The sequence below is a fragment of the Lathamus discolor genome, chromosome 5 (assembly GCF_037157495.1).
Source record: "Lathamus discolor isolate bLatDis1 chromosome 5, bLatDis1.hap1, whole genome shotgun sequence".
NCBI lineage: Eukaryota > Metazoa > Chordata > Aves > Psittaciformes > Psittacidae > Lathamus > Lathamus discolor.
This window is the reverse complement of record NC_088888.1, coordinates 53,187,250-53,207,566: the sequence shown is the minus strand read 5'-3', so window position 1 is coordinate 53,207,566 and position 20,317 is coordinate 53,187,250. Positions and strand designations below refer to the sequence as shown.

The 20,317-nt window shown below is 38.0% G+C and overlaps 1 protein-coding gene across 6 annotated transcripts in view; it reads left to right on the top strand.

The window, feature by feature from the left end:
• The window catches only part of LAMA2 (laminin subunit alpha 2), a 377,741-nt gene extending 361,475 nt beyond the window's left edge, over positions 1 to 16,266 (top strand). For 4 of the 6 annotated variants that reach the window (XM_065680918.1, XM_065680915.1, XM_065680913.1 and 1 more), the window contains 8 exons: positions 1,488 to 1,547; positions 3,923 to 4,035; positions 5,521 to 5,710; positions 8,430 to 8,585; positions 12,032 to 12,185; positions 12,543 to 12,673; positions 13,278 to 13,500; positions 15,998 to 16,266. In XM_065680918.1, the coding sequence (XP_065536990.1) occupies positions 1,488 to 1,547; positions 3,923 to 4,035; positions 5,521 to 5,710; positions 8,430 to 8,585; positions 12,032 to 12,185; positions 12,543 to 12,673; positions 13,278 to 13,500; positions 15,998 to 16,155 (1,185 nt within the window). In that variant the 3' untranslated portion in view covers positions 16,156 to 16,266. The remainder of the gene's footprint in view (positions 1 to 1,487; positions 1,548 to 3,922; positions 4,036 to 5,520; positions 5,711 to 8,429; positions 8,586 to 12,031; positions 12,186 to 12,542; positions 12,674 to 13,277; positions 13,501 to 15,997) is intronic. The other 2 variants (XM_065680917.1, XM_065680914.1) reach the window with 1 other exon arrangement.
• The last annotated feature ends 4,051 nt before the right edge of the window (positions 16,267 to 20,317 follow it).

The window sequence follows — 20,317 nt, the reverse complement described above, 5'->3', positions numbered from 1 at the left end:
TCCTCATTGACACAGCATTACTCAGAACACGGTGTTTATTTGTACTGAATTTTTCAGTGTGACACAGAGGATAAGATTAGCAATTAATTGCATAAAGACAAAAAACAAAAAAAAAGGATGTGATTTTCAGTGAGTCAGTTTGAAACAGAGGAACCTGAATTCATTGCCGCAAATGCTCCCTGTTACCTGACTCATCTTCAGAACTCATATCTGATTTTCCTTGGATATGGGTAGGATTTTTAACAATGTTTTCCTACAAAAATAAAAGGTGCAAAAACTAGGCCGAAAACCCTAACTCGTTAATTTTATATTTGACATTCATGGCCACCTTCATTGGCCAGGTACATATGGCACAGCTTTAATCAGAAGGACTTGTCTTCAGGCACTCCTGAAGTCTCCACAGCACATGCAGCCTTCTGTGTACCTCAAAATGGGAGCTTGGGGTTTAAAACAGGCAAGCTCCATCGTAGTTATTACCCTGCCCTGAGTCCCAGAGTTACCACCGGCCTTTTAATGCTCTAGGGCAGCATTTTTTACTCATTCCCACAAGGTGGAGTAGTTGCACCATGAGGGCCCGATGCGTCTTCTGAAAGTAGGCAAATTTGCATTCCAGTAAGAGCACTATTGAAAGAGAAGGAACCAACCAACAGCAAGGTAAAAAGGGTTATCCAGTTTAATGCTCACTGTCGTGAAAGAGTGCAGTCATAGTATCCTTTGATCAAACATTATTAACAAAATAAAATAATGCAGAAGCACATGAGGGTACAAGTGCACAGTAAGACTCTTAAATATAAAATTGAGAGGAATGGATCTACTCATTAATATCAGAAACTAGTCCCATTGTAGCTAGGTGTGTTTTGTATATCACATATCTAGAGCCATGATAACTTGAAACAGGAGTTCAAAATACAAATCTAAACAAAACGCCATTACTTTACTTTCTCTCTTGGAAAAAAATTACCATTTTAGTATTCTGACAACTTGAAAGTATTTTAAATAAGGCAAGCTTTTGGATAGCTTTTATGTTCATCTAAGTAAGTTCTCCAAAGTATTTTTCTGGGGACTATAACACAATAGGTAACTACAGTCTAATAATGAGCTAGAACTAATATGGCAGTTCATTATACAGAAGTTCAGTGAAGAAGGATTGTATATGGAAAATATACTGCAGAAAAAAATATTTCCACATTTTAGACTTGACTTAAATAAGGTATCTGTTCTACTTGAGTCCTCTTAGGATCTTTTTTATCTCTAATATCCATCTGCATGTAAAAGGGAGGGGGGAGTTTAATCCCAAAAGAAAAAAAAACAAAACCAAACAAACCCTAACCTATCCTGTACTAAAAGCAAAACAAGATATAAAAGTAAGACAGTTGGGAAATACACTGGTCACCAGTCTGCTGCTGCTGCTGCTTGCTGTGGGTGCCAGATATTTCTCAGCCTTGGGTAACTGCTACTTCTGCCTCATGTTATTCACTGCTTCTCAGGATTCGCTTGCCACTGAAATGAAGAGCGCCAGCTTTACTTCTCCATTTGACTCCATGACGGTACTTTCACTATTTTTCCATGCATTACTTCATTGTTTTATTAACACTGCTCAGTAACTGTGGGGACTGCTTCACTGACGCTTCCTTTTTCCCCTAATTACTTTCTTTTTAATTGCTAATACAGCACTGTTTGTAGAATGTGTGCAGTCCACCAGTGGGCTTTTCTCATCCTCATTTCCACTGTGAGACACACCTAGCTTCTTGGTTTGCCAGTCATCTGACTGACATTTACCTTGACATCTGACAAGACTGAAACAAAGTGCAGCTGAAGAGTTCAGTCTTGAGCATCTCAGGTAATTATTAAGCAGCCGGGTTTAAACCCAAGACACCTTAAAGCCAGTACTAAAAAAACCATCAAACCTGGCATATTTTAATATAGGCTGGTGATCCATGCTTAGTTCACAGTCTGTGAAGGATGTGAATAAAACCTGGAAGTCATTTAAGTATGCCCTATTTTTTTTTTCTTTTTACTGACATTTCAACATCAACCTAATTATTGATCAGTATTTATCAGTAAATAATCAGTGTGTGCTTGCTATGATTCCCACTGTCACTGTGTGTTTGGCACTCTTCCCCGCTCCTTGTCCTTCCTTATAGTCCTCCTGCTGGGATGAAATAAAACTGCAGTGTTGGCTGATGCTGGGGAGCTGCTTTAAGCATCAACACCAGATCCTCTACTAACATATACTAGCCTAGGTTTGGATTTACTCTCAGAATATTTCCTTTTACCATGTAATATGTGAAAGTGTGCCACAGAAAAATGTGTGTTAGTTATTTTCTAATTCTTTCCTGTTGTTCCAGTACCAATAGCTAGTCCCTGTCTTAAAATTTTAGCCAGCACAAATGCTATCGGAAGCATTATAGACACAGTATTATTATTAATATAGTTGTTAAACTTTTAGACAAACCTCTAAAGCTTAAAATATTTAGAAACTTTACCCAGAATTATAAGAATATGTTTTTGGGGTTTTTTTCCTATTTTATGATCACTGGAAGACTATCACACATTCATAACTTTGTTTGGTCCTTTGGTCCTGCTGAATTTTTCCTGTTTTTGTTTTCCTCTGTTGTACATTGATGTTGTAACGCATGGTGTTCTCTGTCAAATCAGAGCATTCGCTGTGGAAAACTAATTTTTAGATGTGCTCTGTACTGTTGTGAAGATTTTGTGACGTGTAAAAGCAAAAAACCTAACACTAACAATACTGAAAAACTGAGTAAGGGGGAAGAAATTTCACTGCCTGATGAGTCACTCGTGACATTTGCAAAATGTTTCACAGAAAGAGCTCTTTGTCAGCAATACACCGCACCTTGTGCTTTGCAGGTCCCTGCTGAGTCAGGGCTCAAATAAGACTGTTGCCAATCCAAAATTATATCAGCCACAGTGCTTAAAAACAGAGCTTGCAGCTATCAAAGTTTGGGGTTTTTTTTTCCCAGTGGTATTGTCTTGAGATTGTGTTGTGTTTGATCCTTTGAGTAGTTCCTTCACAATACTCTCAGTGGGAGGCAAAACTAGACAGGAGTAGGAGCTGTAATTACCATGGTCTCGCATCGCCCCAGGCACCCCTAAACAAAAGCTTTAGGGACAGAGATTAAAAGACCTGGTGAAATTAAAGCAGGAAAATTACACTGGGCAGAAGGTATTTTACCTTCCATTGTTGCACCACTTTAAGATTAATAGAAGGGGAACAGACAGAGAGGGGTTTCTTTTTTTACCCCCTAGGTAAATGCGTCTACATTAGACAGCTTATGGGAGTTTAACAGTTGTTACTTCTATGGGTTATTGGGCTTCCCTTATTGTTTGTGAGGTCTTTCAACAGCACCAGGGGAAACAGCACATTAAACAAAGAAGATGGTTGTAAAACAATATAAAGAAGTAAAATGGAGGATCCGTTGACAGGTGCAGGATCTGAAACTACTTTTAACTCATTTCTAAGGTGACTAGATTTCAAGTCGACAGCAAAGCATCACTTTAAAACTTAAGTCTTGCTTCATTGCTGTAAGAGGGAATCCTACTGTGTAAAATGCATTTATGTTATCTAAGAGTATACTGAGCTGCCTGGAAATCACTTAAGACTCTTGTAAATGTCCACTGGTGGCATGAAAGCAGCCTTGTTCATATATTACTTTTATTTCCTTTTACAGCCAGCTTAATGAGCTCTGCTTTTATACCAAGTTCCTGTCATACTGGTTTATAACTTTAGCTGACTTTTGCTGTGGTTTAGTTCGATGAGACATCAACACACCAGAAAATTGCAGAGCTAGTGTCTAGACAAGGTGGAATATTCTCAGTCCTGAGCAGCTGAAAGACTTCCAGCACATGCACCGCTGAGAAAAGTACCAAATATGAAATTTGTATGGTCGCTATTTTGCAGGATTCCTGTGCTGCTGATACAGAGCCAGCCATTTTGGAAGGTGGCAAGCAATTTGGTCTTTCAAGGAACAGCCACATTGCAGTTGCATTTGATGACACCAAAGTGAAAAACAGGTATATTGTTTATTTCAGCAATGAGTTTTGATGGAATAATATAAAAATAAAATGCCCCTCCTGATATTCTCAAAAGCATCTCCCAAAATCATGGGCATAATCTGAAAAAGATCACATCGCCTAATTAATTTCATTAAAAACTGCTTAATTAAAGTGTAAAATCTAGGCAATGAAGTGCCCACCTAAGTAGCTCTCACAAAAAGAGTTTGCCTCTTTATGAAGGTTTAGGCACACACAAATCCCAGACTGATTGCAAAAAAACAAACAGAAGAATGGAACCAGGACATGCAACTGAGTTCATAGTTGCGTTTTCAGAAGAACATTTCTTGGTTCAGTAACTTGATAATAAGCAAATCTTTATTCCTCTTTCCTCTGCTAATTAGGTTGCGTTTGCACAGTAAACAGGCAAAATGACTTTGCCTTCACACAGTATAGCAATATATGCATATATATGTTGATATGCAAAGAAATTCCAAGAGCTACTTATAAAAATACTGCTGTGTCAAGGATTTGTGAAGCTATAACTTACTAATTGTTCATTTTTGCTCTGAAGACACATGGTCATTAACAAATGTGCCACGCCATTCCACTAAGCATTTTTGCTGCCTTACAGTTTACAAGTCCATCAGCCTCACACTTATTTTTACCTATAAAGGTGCTGTACTGCATATTTTCACGTATGCTAATTTTAGACAACTAGGAATATAATTAAAATACATATGTAATCGTAGAGTCCTTGATTATCTTCTTTTCAAATAAGAATACTGGCCTGATCATTTCATGCAATGATTTTTCACATTTCTATTATCAACTGCTTTCAGACACTAACTTCACAGCTTGTCTTGGGCTAGGTTAGTGATGTGCAGCCAGTACAAACTTAGCATCTAGATAATTTAAATATTTTTTTAACAGGTTCTTTGCTGTAGGGGATATTTTCATTATTACCCTTCTGTCCAAGGGGTTAACAGACCTCCTCAGACACAACCCCATTTTCTGTTGGAAGAAATCAGAATAAGTATTTCATATGCTGATCGTAAACTCTTCTCTCTGCATCTTTAAAAGTTCTGCAACCTGTCTTCAGGCAATACAACTCATTAGAAACTCAGCATTTGCCAGCTGTCACTGTAGCTCGCTCATCTTTGTGAGCATTATGTGTGTGGATGATGGATAATGCCGCTGGAATTTTAGAAGCGTTGGGGTTTTCTACCAACTACAGCTGCAGCTGAGAATTGTATCTTGAAATTCTATGCCACGTTTGCACATTTGTACGTCCGCAGCAAAGGGACTAATGAACATTCCCGTCAGGGATCAGATATGTGTGAAATGCAGTTCATGTATAACCAAATTATTTTTCTTAAACTCTGATGGACAAGCAAAATGGGCCACTAATTGTAAACTTTAGAGGAACACAAAAGGGTAAAGCAGATAAATTTGCCTACTGTCTGCCTCTGAATATCTTTTCCTTTGTTGCTGTTTGATTTCCAGACTTACAATTGAATTTGAAGTCCGAACAACAGCTGATTCTGGCTTGCTGTTTTACATGGCCCGCATCAACCATGCTGATTTTGCTACAGTTCAGATAAAGAATGGACTGCCTTACTTCAGCTATGATCTGGGGAGTGGAGACACCAACACAATGATTTCCAACAAAATAAATGATGGGCAGTGGCACAAGGTATAATAATCTCTAATGCTAAATTACTCTTTGTCATGCTAAAGGCAAGCTCTGTTTTGCCTTAAGATATTTGCAAAATGTAGTCTGTTCGTGTAGTTAAAGCTAAACTTTACAACTAGGATTTTATGTAGTCTGAAAAATTTGGGTTTGTAGAATCCCTGTTAAGTACACATTACATATTCCATAAACAGAAAAGTTAGTGCTGATATTTGAAATTTGTCCTTCAGGAAACATGTATTTCTGGACATATTTAGAGTATGTTCCATGTATGGCAAGGAACTGCAGAAAATGTTCCTTCCTACCTAATAGGGCTCAGGTGAGTATCAGCTCATGATGTTGGAATACACCATTAAAACCAGTTGTTTCTATGTTAATATCATTGATCAGCCATAATGCTAAGAATAAAGAAAAAAGAAGTAACATTTAAATAAATCTTCCCTGCATCATTAATTCCATTCATGAGGGGATAAATAGGATATTCCTGGATGTATTTGGCAGCCCCTTCTGTGACTTTATGAGAAGAAGCATTTGTATGCAAAGCCTGTGGTATTTGGATGGTAAGGGAAGGAATAATATCACAACCATGAAGTTTAGTAGTTACTGGGCCAAGAACAGACACAGTACATTCATTAGGTAACAAGCTCGAAGGCAGTAATAAAGACAGAGAAGAAAAGAATACATGGAACTCTGTATTCAAGTTACATACTATAAGAGACATTACATTTTGGACAGATATTTGGAAAGTCACTAGCCACATCACCATCAATGGGAAAATGAGAAAAAAATCTCATTGTATTTTCTGTTATGAAGCCCCCTTTGCAGTCATCCCTAGTCCCTCATTGCTTCATTCCCACCCTGTTCTGCAGGAATTTTATTTTTGCTGGATTTTTATTCATGAACCTTTTGATGACAGCAAATGCTCTATACTAAGGTATTTCAGGAGGGGAAAAAATAAAGTTGTAGTCATTATTTGTCTGGTTTATATAATGCCTAGAAGCACTGGCAGTAGACCAGTGCCTCTTTCTGCTAGACTCTGTATAAATACAGAAAAGATGTATTTTGCTCTTTTGTTTTCTCTATATTCTGAGAGAACTAACTGGAGCATATATTTCTTGTTGGAATACTGTTCTCTTTGGGCATGCAGCTTGGCACTCAGTGAGAAAGGGACCTTTGTTGTAGATCCCATTTTTGTAGGAGAGAATGGAGACAAAATCCAAAGTCACAGCTCCCAAAAACCACAAGGAAGTCCATTTTGGGAGAGTGGAGAAAGGCAACTTTTTTAAGAGAAGACCACAGTCTTTGTTTTAAGAAAGTAGGAGCTTCTCCTTAAAATAATCCTTTTAGTGACAATCTTTCCTCCATTTAAAATGGCTTAGGTTAAAAATGTTTCCCTCAGGCCTACAGAAGCCACATCATGATGCTGCTATCTCTTTAGATCTTCCATAAGAGTATTTCCCAGTTCCTGTCACACTCTCCAAATCCTCCTTCTGCCCAATGTTTAATTGTCCATCTCAAACACACAGTCATCTGTAAACACCAAGTTTAGTCCCCCACTTTCAGGCCACCCCTTATTAGTGCTCAGTCATCCCAGATGCGTGACAGATGTTCTCCCTCTCTGAAGTAGAAACAACCATATCAAAGAAAAGCCAAAGAAAAATGGTGTTTGTCTCTCTTTGCTGTTCTGGTGGGCTAACTACTGTGCTGTTTAGAAATCTGGTAACATATATGTTGCATTTTACGTTTATCCCTTTTTTATACTGAATCATTCTTACACTGATTTGCGGAGATTTCAGCATAAACTTTTGGAAAGACATTGGACTGCAGTTGTTGGGGTAGAATTTCCTTAAGTCTTCAGCAACTGCACTTTACCTATGAAATTCACACCCCATTTGTCTGAACAGAAGCCATAACACCAACAAAACATAGCTGGTATTATATTTACTCTAGCATGAACTATGATCTGAGGGACATCCAAACTAGTGGATTATGATCTCTGCAAACATGTGCTGCAATAACAGTTTGCAACTGGTGCCATTAATATTCAGTATTTACTATTCCCAGTACTTAAAATTGCTGTCTGGTTCCAGGAAAACCAGTATTGTGCCATGCCTATGACAGTAACAATGAAGCTTTTTAAAGGAACCCCAAGTCTTTTCCATAGTTCTAATAAATTATAGAATCATAGAATAATAGAATAGTTACGGTTGGAAAGGACCTTAAGATCATCTAGTTCCAACCCCCCTGTCTTAAGTAAGACACTAAACCATGTCACCCAAGGCTCTGTCCAACCTGGCCTTGAACAGTGCCAGGGATGGAGCATTCACAACTTCCCTGGGCAACCCATTCCAGTGCCTCACCACCCTTACAGTAAAGAACTTCTTCCTTACATCCAATCTAAACTTCCCTTGTTTAAGTTTTAACCCGTTACCCCTTGTGCTGTCACTACAGTCCCCAAAGAAGAGTCCATCCCCAGCATCCCTATAGCCCCCCTTCAGATACTGGAAGGCTGCTATGAGGTCTATTTATAGTCATGATGCCTCCTGACCCAGAGCTCTGTTCCATGAACATCAACCATAGTTGCTGCCATGATATCTCTGTAACCACTTCTACAACTTTCTCCTATGTTATATATTTTGCACTGTAAGGCTAGTTACAATCTGGAAATGCCTTATTTTAAGAAAACCGTCTATAATTATATTGCATTTGTGTGTCTTTTTAGATACAAGTAGTTCGAACGAAGCAAGAAGGAAGTCTTATAGTAGATGAAGTTTCAAACAGGACTGTTAGCCCCAAGAAGGCTGATATATTGGATGTTGTAGGAATGCTGTATGTTGGGGGATTGCCCATTAACTACACAACTAGAAGAATCGGTCCGGTAAGCAAGTTTGTCAAAGTTATCTCACACTGCTTAAGTATGTCTTGATTTGTACCTATGTCTTCCCAGTTTTGTTTTGTTTTGCTTTGCTTTTCCCTCAGACTGCTCAAGAATACAGTTAAAATGGACCTTACTTGAGGTACACTACCTTCTTTCAGTGGAAGGATCTGACTCAAAATCCAGTTAAGAACTAGAAATAGTAGACAGTTACTGTTACGGAAAAGTAGAAAGATCCACACACTTCTATCCACTTGTATCACAGCTAGAGTATAAGGTCCTGAATACCACTTCCCCTTTCTCTTGGCTGTAATTCATCAACCAATAAATGCTAAAAAAGCAGTGAAAGCACCTCCTAAGAGAAGCAACAAAAGCCAAAATCACCCTGGACAAAGTCCCCAGTAGTACTGCTGCTTACTGTAGTAATTGGTTTTGTGTTGTTATTAATAAACTAGGAAAGAATGTATTTTGAAGTAAGACCATGAAAACTCTGTTGTCCGTTTCCAAATCAAATGCATATATATCAGTTTATCACTGTTTTAGTCTAAATGCTCAGCTTCCATTCTGACACAGAAATTACCCTGGCAAACAGCCAGCCTGGAGAGGTGAATATAATTTTGGCATAAAATTTGTAGAACCAACTAGGAACACTGTATTTCCTCACCCAGGCCATTTACTGCATCTATCTGCACAACTCCATGTCAGTCATCTCACTTTCCTGCTGCCCTCCCACCCCCCCAAGATATGCCAGTATCAGAATCGGAGAAAACGCTCTTCCCCACATTATTTTTCTCTCTGTGTAGAGGGGTCTTTCAAAGCACAAACGAAAACTTGAGTGAGTTTAATTATGGCAAACACCAGATTAGGCATATAGTGTAGCATGATTTAAAAAAAAAACAACAAACAAACCTGTGTGAGTGTCAGTAGCAGCTATGTCTAGGCTCATTCCAGGTGGTTATACAGAATTGGTAAAGAGGAGTACAAACCACCGTAAGGAAACAAACCAGACTCTCAAAGAATTTACATACGAGTAAATACCACTGTAGTAAGATGGAATGGCAAATACTAGTCTATAGACAGGGAAGAGTTCATCAGTTTAGGCAGAGAAAATAAATACAGAAAAGGTATTCTTAGATCCTGCTTAAATAAGTCCCTATAATAACTTGGGAATGTGGAATGAAGGGGAAGAGTAACCACTCTAAATCTGAGAATCGTATTTCATAAAGAAAACTGACCTCTAAGATCATATTTCTCAGCAAATTATGGATCGTGCAGAAAGCCCAAATTCAGGCAAATCTAGTGATCATTTGGATTTACTGAACCAGATCTGAGGCACTGAAAACCAGAAAGCAATTAACTATCCCCAGAATATAATTCCTAATATTATCAAATTATGCTCTTTGAAATATATCTGCAATTTACAAATCCTAATCTAAGGAGAAAGGTAATACTAAATCCTTACCTATTGCTCCTTGTCAGAAGTAATGGAGGGAACCCATGCAGATAAATGGCTCAGTCTGGCAATAACAGTCGTGTCAGATCCTGACAGTCTTATGTGCTTTGAGATTTAAATGAAGCTGTGATTTCAAATGTCATTCACAGAAAGTAAAAACTAGTGCTTGCCTTTCAGTCACTTTCAATAAAATACACCACATGATGTATTATTATTAGTGTCACAGGCTTCACATAAAGGTTCTAAAGTAAGGTAAGTTAAAAGGATGTGTTACCTTACTTAGGGTTTTCTTCAAAACACACGTCAGCCTTTTAGGATACTAATCTAATAGGTAACTGTAGGTAGGCTGGCTTTCTATTCAGTGCAGAAGACCTACTTGTCTGGCTTCAGCAGATGTCGTAGTTTAAGCACTCAAAAATCTGCTTTCAGCAAAACAGGTTATATTGTTTGTTCCCATGTATAACCAGATTTTCCTTCCCATAGGGAAAGCGAAATCCTGAAGTTAGAGAATGTTACTCAGTTGTTTACAAATCTTGCATTTCACTCATTCTCATAGTGAAACTGGCAAGATTTGTGTTCTTTTGTGCCTTTTTTTCTTCTTTTTTTGTAACAAAACTTGCTGGTCTGGACATGACTTTCATCTCAGAAATTAGAAAAAGGTCTATGAAGAATCTGACAGAATGAGAATCAGCTCAGATCTGAATTTATTCACTGATATTGCTCATGTTCCCATGAAAATGTATAGGTGTATTAAGCAGTAACAAGCGATACAATTACACAATACACTCAGCTTTGATTTACAAGGGAAGAAATTCCTTAGAAATTTTTTCAGATTACTAGTCAGGACATTGTCAGAGGAGGTAGTGCACAGAGCTGAGACTTCCCTCTCCAAGTCTGCCATTCTTTCTGTATTCGTACATATTTCCATGCTGTATTTTATACACTGCTTTTTATTTTCCTCCTTCCTACTGCATTGCTTATGAATATGTCTGCCTTTTCTTCCTCAGAGCATGTGTTTATCATTTTCCTCTCTCCCATGAGATCAGAGATAGATTTTCCTGACTGTTAAGTCAAATATCAAAGCCTTTACCTGAAGCTGAGAAACAAAATGCAGTTTCTACACACCTCAGAGAAAAAAAGAGAGGGAGAGCTCTGGGGGAGATGCCAGTGGCTTAGAGAGGTCTCACTGGGACACTGTATTAATCACACCCAGGGCCTGAGCAGCCCCTCACTCCTGCCCCAGGCAGGATCTCACTTCCTTACACCACCTGCTTGGAGTCATAGTAAAGTGCTCCCAGTGCAGAAGCCAAACTGGAGGTTCCCTTCACAAAGGCCTCCATACGCCTGTGCACACCCCATGCCTCCACCTGCCTCTCTGGCCAACAGAGCAGTCCTTCTCACTATGATCACTAGACCTACATATAGTTATTATAAGAATAACTATGTGTAGTCAACAACCTTTACACAGGGGCTTTGTTCATTTCAGTAGCTGTGTACCTACATAAGCTCTGCCTTACCATGTAACAGTAAGCCCACATTAAAGTGATTAAAGTGGGTGGAGAGGGGTGGGTGGGAAGCCCTAGTAAAATTACCAGCAGCCAGGGAACTACATCTAGTGTCTTCATCTACTCACAAACCCCATAATCTAGTCAATTAAAAAGGTAAAGTATAGGCCATTAAGTTCCTGCATTGCTGATGTAGTTTGCTATGTTGCATTATGCCATGAATTTTTGTGTCCCCTACATTAAGCCAAATAGATGTGACAGACCACATCCCTGAAAAGCAATGTAATTCATCCTCAGAATGACTGAGATTTGATTCCAGTTACAATCAGATATTAAGGGTTAGCCATGTAAAATTCAAGTTTTATTCGGCCCCATAAATCCAGCAGAGAAGCAGAGGAAAGGTACATTTTGATGACATAGTTTAGGCTTTGTTCTGAGCAGTGCAGCTTGCTTTGCACAGTTACACATTCTGTTTGAAATATTGACTGCAGGTCACCTATAGCATCGACGGCTGCATCAGAAATTTTAAAATGACAGAAGCACCTGTTGACCTGGATAATCCAACTTCCAGCTTCAGTGTTGGAAAATGCTTTGTCACTGCACAGAAAGGAACATACTTTGATGGAACAGGCTTTGCCAAAACAGGTAATGAACAGCAATTCTGCGGACAGGCAAAGAACAGAGAAAGAGGAGATGCTGCTTTCAAAGACTTCCAGTGCTACTTAACTCCTGTTAACTGAAGGCAGAGACCAATACTTGAAACTCTTGCTGGTCATTTTTATTTATCCTTTCTAGAGACAGACTATATGACTTTCTAGCAAGGTCTCACACTAAGCACAGCCACCATAACAGTTACTCATGTAATTTCACATGAAATGGAGCGCATTAATAATGCTGAGTTAGTTACCTTGCACTGCTGGCAAGACACTTTGTGTGATTATTAGGAATAATGTATTAAATTGTTTTCTTCATGTTACTATGCTTCCTCCTTTTCTCTCCAAGTTGGTGCATACAAAGTGGGAACAGACCTCCTCGTGGAATTTGAATTCCGTACAACACGACTGAATGGTGTTCTCCTAGGAGTCAGCAGCCAGAAAATGGATGGGCTTGGCATTGAATTAGTTGACGGAAAAGTGAGTAGCAAAGCAGTTTTGGTTCTTTATAGACTGGTTTTAGAAAGCACAGGTAGTTTAAATGCAAGCTTACTAACCCAATTTCAAGTTGTCTCAAATAAGTCAATATCAGGGCTCTCCTTTATGCAGCACTTGCCACTTACCATGTATCAAGAGGCCCTTAAACTTTTATAAAGACATTTTTAAAGCTTCTGTAACACTTGATTTTCCTAAAACTGCAACATCATTACTTAAATTAGCGAGAATATGAAAAGTTTGGGGAAAAGCTTTGTCATCAATAATACTAGTTTCTTGTGTATATCTTTCATTTCACAGTCTGGAAACCCAGTCAGTAATCTATCACTATAAAGAGCTTAGGGTGGGGCAGTCCCAAAGAGACAGCCATCACCTAGAGCCTGGGAATAAATCAGAGCTTTAGTGTGTGCAGTCAGAGCATCTTGACTTTTCAGTAAAAAAAAAAAAAAAAACAAAAACCAAAAACAAAAAAAAGCCCAAAAAACAAACACAAAAACAAAAAAAAAAAAAAAAGAGAGAAAAAAACCCAAACAAAAAAACCCTGTAGAACTGTTTTGAGAACTACCCTACTTCCATGTCATGCTTTCAGGTGATGTTTCACGTTGACAATGGTGCAGGCCGATTCTCTGCTATCTATGAGCCTGATGCACCAGGCAGCTTATGTGATGGGCAGTGGCACAAGGTTCTTGCGAACAAGATCAAACACCGTTTAGAGCTGACTGTGGATGACAGACAAGTGGATAGTAACAGCCCAAGCAGGGCTTCAACCTCAGCAGACACCAATGACCCTGTCTTTGTTGGAGGATATCCTGGTAAGTGTTTAACACACAAATGATTCTTTACTTATGCTTTAGCAACACTGCCTTGGTAATGTCTTAAATGCAATTAGGACTAATATGCTAAAGATGATGGGTAAAACTGCCAAGTCTGTCTTGGTTGGCATGGATGCTCATTTCTGCATCCAGCTGCATTTTGGATGAAGAAATTCTGCAACACCAAGAGACTCTCACAGTTACCCCTGGCTGGTTTCAAATGCAGGAACTGCCACAGAGGAGCAGGCAGACTTTCTGGCCTCTGCCTCATGCACACACAGCCTCTCTCTTAAAACTTTCTGTTTAGTTACAGCATAATAGTTATGTTTCAATAGTAACAGCATTTGGCAAATATAAATTTAATTTATGAACGGCAAATTTAAATTTAACTAAATAATGCATATATGCCTCTGGGGGGCCAGATCACTGTGTGTGTAAAACAGGCTGTAAAACCTGAGGAACTGAGGAATGTGAACAAGAGCTTACACAAAGAGGTGAGAGGACACCATCTCTTCCCAACTGATCTCTCTGCTTGTGGTCTGGTGGTTTTTAAAGGCGAAAAAAAAAAAATCCAAATTTGCTAGTTGGTGTTTTGGAAGCCCTCAAGAGAATTTGCTTCATGCAGAGGTAATGGAACAGGATCCATCCAGAACTGGGTTGAGTTCTGTAACTAACTTCACCTTCCACTAGGCTGATGACAGATGTTTGTATTTATCTGTCCCTAGACAATCAATAAACTTATCTATTAACAGTTTACTTTCTGAAAACACAGTTGTTTGCAAAGTGCCAATTTTTTTGCATTTAGAATGAAGTTTACCTCTTGTTTGCAAACAAAAAAGCTGAGTATGCTTGCAGTATGAGTCTGCTCTATTGAATACTCAGGTCAATGGCAAGAGGCCTCTTGAGTTAATTCCTAAATGATTTTCTGGAAAACGTTTTTACCCCCATTCTAATTTTTGGTGCAGTTTATCAAAAAAGCCTTCTCTCAAGCTTCAGAACATTTTCAAAAATGTCCTTGATACTGAGATATGAAAGTTGTACTTCATTCACAGTGGCTATTGATAAGTACTTACAACTTTGTGCCAGAAGGAAAACACCTTTGTGGCAGCCTTTTCTTAAGAGGTTTCTAGCACAGGAGTTCGCGCTAAAGAAGCAGTGGAGTTACTGCCTCGTTCTGGACTGTGTGTTAAGATGAACATAGTAAGAGAGGCAAATGGAAGTAAAACTGCAATCTGTATAAAACAAGCCTACACTTAGATCATGTTGAAATGATATTCCTAACTTCAGCCATATGGAAAGTTATGAAATTATTTAATAAAACTACATGCACATTTAAGCACCTCAGACTTCTCTTGCTGTTTAGTCTAGCTCATCCAAGGTTTGTTTTAACATTCCCTAATACCCAGACAGCCTCATCACAAATTTAAAAAACAGTATCACAGCATTTTGTTAAATTAGTAAGCATTTGTATTTTCCAGCCCTATTGAGGCTTCCTGGCTGCACAGATAGATAGTGCTAAACAGTTGTAAATCAGCTAGAATTACCTAGTAGAGAATATCCTGCAGAAAAACATTTTGCCACCAGAACATGGGAACGGATATAAATTCCTGGCTACCCATAAAAGTCATTACTCATCTCCTACTATCACTCTTCCTTGTGCAAGGAGTGACAGATGGATTCAGTTATCTCATCCTCTGTGAAACAGCATAATTCTATGGCCGGTCAGTCTTCTATAGGTGTTATTTCTGCAACCCTTTATCAGTCACATAGGCTTGTATCAGAGCTCATCCCCATATCTCTTTTTCACTTGGAAGAACACAGAGAAACAAGTTGGGCCATAAATTTCAGTGAGTTGAGAGAAATATTTAAGCTTCCCAGTCAAACCAACCCTCACTACTATCCCCTCCTTCTTTAGTGGAAAAGACGTACTCAAATTCCCGGCTTTACTGTCAGCATGAAGAAAAAAAAAAAAAAGAATAAATATCACAACTCTCAAAACGGTTCCTTAAAGACATCTGAATTCCATACTGAGGAACTGGCTTTATCGTGGTGTTAGGGCTGAGAATTGCATACATTTTAGCCTTTTTTTTTTTTCTTTTTTCTTTTATTCTGTGGATAAGTAGCTTGAGAATTTGGAGATGATCAGACTAGCATGTATGCACCATTCTCAGGCAGCAAGCTGCCATTTGGCCATTTTCCTTAATTTCCTCTATATGACATAATCAAGTTACGTGCCTTACAATGGCAGTTTAATATGTTCAGATTGTGCCACTGTCATGCTATAATAGAAAAAGGAAAGAAGATTGGATTATCACTAGTATAAGCATTTACCACATTCACTCATAATTTTTTACTTTTTTTCATAAAGAAGATATACAAGTAAAACATACTAATATATTGCTGAGGACATCTCTTCTCCTGCAGAACTCTCTAAAACCAAACTTAAATATCAACTTAACTTAATTCCTTTTGCCTTTTATTTTTTCCCCTCCTTCAGATGGCGTAACCCAGTTTGGGCTGACCACTAATATCCGTTTTAAAGGATGTATTCGATTTCTGAAGCTCACCAAGGGTACTGCTAAACCTCAAGAGATTAACTTCAGCAAAGCTTTGGAGCTGAAGGGTGTTCAACCGCTGTCATGCCCTGCAAACTAACTGTCATTCAGCTGATGTGGATCTGTTTGTATAAGCACCTCAGATTAAAAAAAGAAGAAAAAAAAATCTCTATATATATTACGTTCATAATAAAATGTCTTTATGCAGTTATTTGAGTAGTGTCTCGAATTCAAATGGCAAAATTCACAAACCAGGTTTCTAGAGGAATATGAAATCTAAGGAGATGAGGCAGGAGAATCCCAGAGATTATCAGCACAGCACATGTCACTAATCTCCACTGTCATCTATTAATTAAGTCCTTAATGTAAAAGCAGCTTCCAAGCTTAGACTCTACTGCCTCTGCTTGATGCTGTTAATTTGCGAGGAATTCTGAATTGAGAAGCCACCCCAGGTCTTCCTTAAATAAAATTTAGAGTGCATAATACACTAGTACATAGATAGAGAGAAAAACATAATGAGAAAAGTTGCTTCCTATAGATAATCTCACTAAAATACCAAATCCTGGCAATTTTCCTCAATGCTTTATATTTTTTAGGGGACTATGAAATCATCACTGAAATATGGATTATCTTTTCTATGGATTGTTTCTAATTGTTCAAACTCTACTTTTGCAAAGGTTGTACTTGGACATGCAGAACATCCACTGTGCAAATGTGAAAACCACCACCTAAGCAAGACAAAAACAACGGCAAAAAGATCTAGCAGTAAGGTAGCACAATCACGCAATTAAAAGAAAAGGGTTTTTTATCATTATTTTTTCCCCACAGTGAGCTTTGAATATGCTTTTTCAGAATTTTTTATATTACTCAAAAAGTCTAGCTGCTGCCAGTGAGCACTCCAGCAGGAGTGCTTTGTATTTTACAAAAGGGCTCTTTGGCATATGTTTCTCTAAATTGCCATGGAAAAAAAACACCTTTACAGTAGAAAAGTGCATTAACGAGACAGTAATAAATATTATAAACTATATGGGGAGTCTACCATTGATCAGATACACCTGAAGAGAAAACATCTAACTCCTGTTAAGCCCTGCAGTAACTGACTTCAGCAGGTAATCTACTCTTCAGTTGCATCTGGTCCTTTAATATTAATTGTGAGTGGCTGTGCAATGTTATGCACATTCAAAGTGTTAAGAATTAGTCAAGCATATATTTGTCTCTGAAAAACTCTAATTATGAGACATCTACTGTCTTACTATGTTCTACTGCTACTAACAAACATACAGAAAATATTATTGTGTTTCTATTTTATTCTTTTTATGTCCCTAGTATTTACCTACTCTAACCCTTATAATATTTCAGGATAGTCTGTACAGCTCAAGAAAAATAGGCCACAGCACTTCAAATACAGCCGAATATTCCCAGAATTTTTGAAAACTATGAACAAATGAAGCCCCAAAACTTTTCTACAAGAAGTATGTTACTGGCATGAATTTCTCACAACACTCTGAACAGGCAAGACACTTGGTCCATTAGGCCGCCTGGGCAATATCTAGTTTAAAGACATATTTCCTAACCTCTAGGTTTTATTCAGCACTTTGGTTTCTTTTTTAATCCCAACTTGCTTGCAAAATTGGGGTTTGTTGGGGGTTTTTTGGACTTGAAGACACAAGGGAAATTGTCATGCTGAGAAGTAAACTGAGAGTAAAGCACCATGAGTTAATACCACAGTTTGCCCTTGGAGGCAGGAAACTGCCACTGCTCTGCTCAGTGCTGCATCAGCAATGCTCTTTCACATAAAGATTGCTTTGCCTTAAAAAAAAAAAAAAAAACTGGAGTTTCTGTATAAAAAAAAAAAATTGAAAGAAAAAAAAACAAAAAGAGAAGCATTTATCTTCTTTGCTCTACTGAATTATTTTTCCTTTGCATGGCCTTCCAGGAATGTGTGGGACATCAAAAACTCTTTAAAAAATCATTATTTTGATGGATTTTTTGCATACAGAAGTTTTTATCGTCCTTTTTATTTTTTTTTCTTTTTTGTTTACACACACATTAAATATGCTTTGCTGCTAAACTCCGAAACTGAAAACTTCACATTCAGGTGTTTTTTTTAATTCTGTTTAAGATAGACCCTGAGTAGACTGAAGTCACTTTTAGGCACTCAGAATTAACATTCACTCTGAATGGAATAAATCCCTCTTCGTCTCTAGCTTCAGGCAAACTGATGTATGAGAAAAGTTGTGCTTTTGATTTTAAATACAACTAGTTTTAAAGTTTCTTTGTAAAAAATAATTTTACTTGTTCTTTCTATCAAATCATACTTTCAGCTCTTTATAGGAGCTTATAAAGGAAAAATCAGTTTGCTGGTGTAATACTCCTCTTTAGAATGCATAAGAAAATGTTTAAATGCTTAAAAATCCAACCCATTTTCCCTGTCTCTCTTTTAACATAGAAATCACCAGGAATGCCAGTTCCAGCCTTCCCTTGTTCAGCTACGAGGCTTCTGGGACATCCCAGATGTCTGCTGAGGAGTTTCTCAGTACATGCAACTGAAATTTTTCACCGAGCTGTTTACGACCAACAGGAAAAAAGTGTATGCCGTACCTTTCATGAGAATGCACCTACTAAAGGACTCACAAAATATCCCTATCACCACATACACACCAGTTTTAAAACCCTTAAAAAAGACCTTGCAGTTTTCAGCTGAGAAAGATTTTTATGAAAGCCTATAAAACGCATCTGAAAATACCCTATGGAATGAACGATACTATTTTCAGAGCAATTCAGTGAGATACCATAGCTAGACCACTGGATTTCTAATGTAAGATCTGTTTTTTTTCTTTTTTTATCAACTGAATTTCCTAATGACCAGACCCTAACAGTTCTGTCATCCGCCAAGTCTTACCGCATACATATAAGCTGAAAGACTTCTGGTATAAATATGTAGGAATAAACATAACTTTCACGGGTTCATGCTTCATATATAGACACAAAACCATCCAGGCCTTTCTTCAAAATAATTCCTTAAATATACTGCTGATGAGACATGCAATGGAATTGAAACAAACCCCCAAATTATTTAGTCTATGTATTTCTATGCTGTTATTTACAAATAATTTCCTAAGATGCCTGATGTCCCAGATAAATCCCAACATGATACATCTATTTCAACTCCAAAACCCAAACCTTTCCTTTTCAAGTTTAGTGGACAACATATAGCATAAAATGACAGCACTTCAGAAACTAAAGTATCTATCTTAAGCAAAGAAAATCCTAGGGAAAAATCTCCAACAGTCCGTGCTCTCGTACACTTTTCATGCTCCCACTGGGACCAACATCAGAACCTTTAGACAAAATCTAACGTAGTCTCACAATTTTCACTTGGCTGTGGAGTTACTTTTTTCAAAGAGAACTGCATGAAACTTTCCTAATTCTAGAGTCACCTCCTTTTTCCCTTATTTTTTCAAAGGGATGTCTGAGTACAAAATTAAACTGATACTTTCTGCTTGCCCTGTCTTTATCTAACACTCTATAATAACAATAATGAAAGTAGATGTCTTGAGTTGCAAAGACTTTTATGATAGTATTATGAAATACTCTGCAAAGCTTAACAATCTACTGTGACATCTCCCCTTTTAATCATAATTTATTTTGACAGCTGTGGTACTTCAAGTTGGCATTGAGCAAGGAAGGATGACTGGCACTTGAGGCCCTAGAGCGGCTAAATTTCCTGTGGTTTTTCTTCATTATGATTCTGTACTGAAATATAGCATGAATTTGATTTAAACAGCCAAAGGCCTTGCTCTTTCACCAAGTTTCATGTCAACAGAATGGCTGCCTGAGAGAGGAAGAACTGGCCACATGTACGCCCTTTCTCCTGCATTGAGGGAACACAGCATGTAGACTGACATAAGCTTCTACATCCCTCAGGGGCATAAATAGGTAGAATAAATGAGGTCACTTTCCTTCATAACTCTGAATGATTTGAAGTTGGAGTCTTCTTAAACACTGAGATGCCTGGAGGTATAGCCAGGCCTAAGACAGCATAGACTGATACCTCTACAGTTCGCACCACTTTCCCTCACTTGAAGATTCAGGAAAGATGCAAATCCTATTCTAGTATTTCTTATTTAGCACCTGCTCAAGCAACACCTCTATTTCATTCCTCTTTTAAAAATCCTGGTTTTATGTTAAATTTGCTTGAGGGAAAGTCACTGCTCCTCTTAGTTTTTTTCTTGCCTTTTTCTTTCTCTGCCTTGTGGACA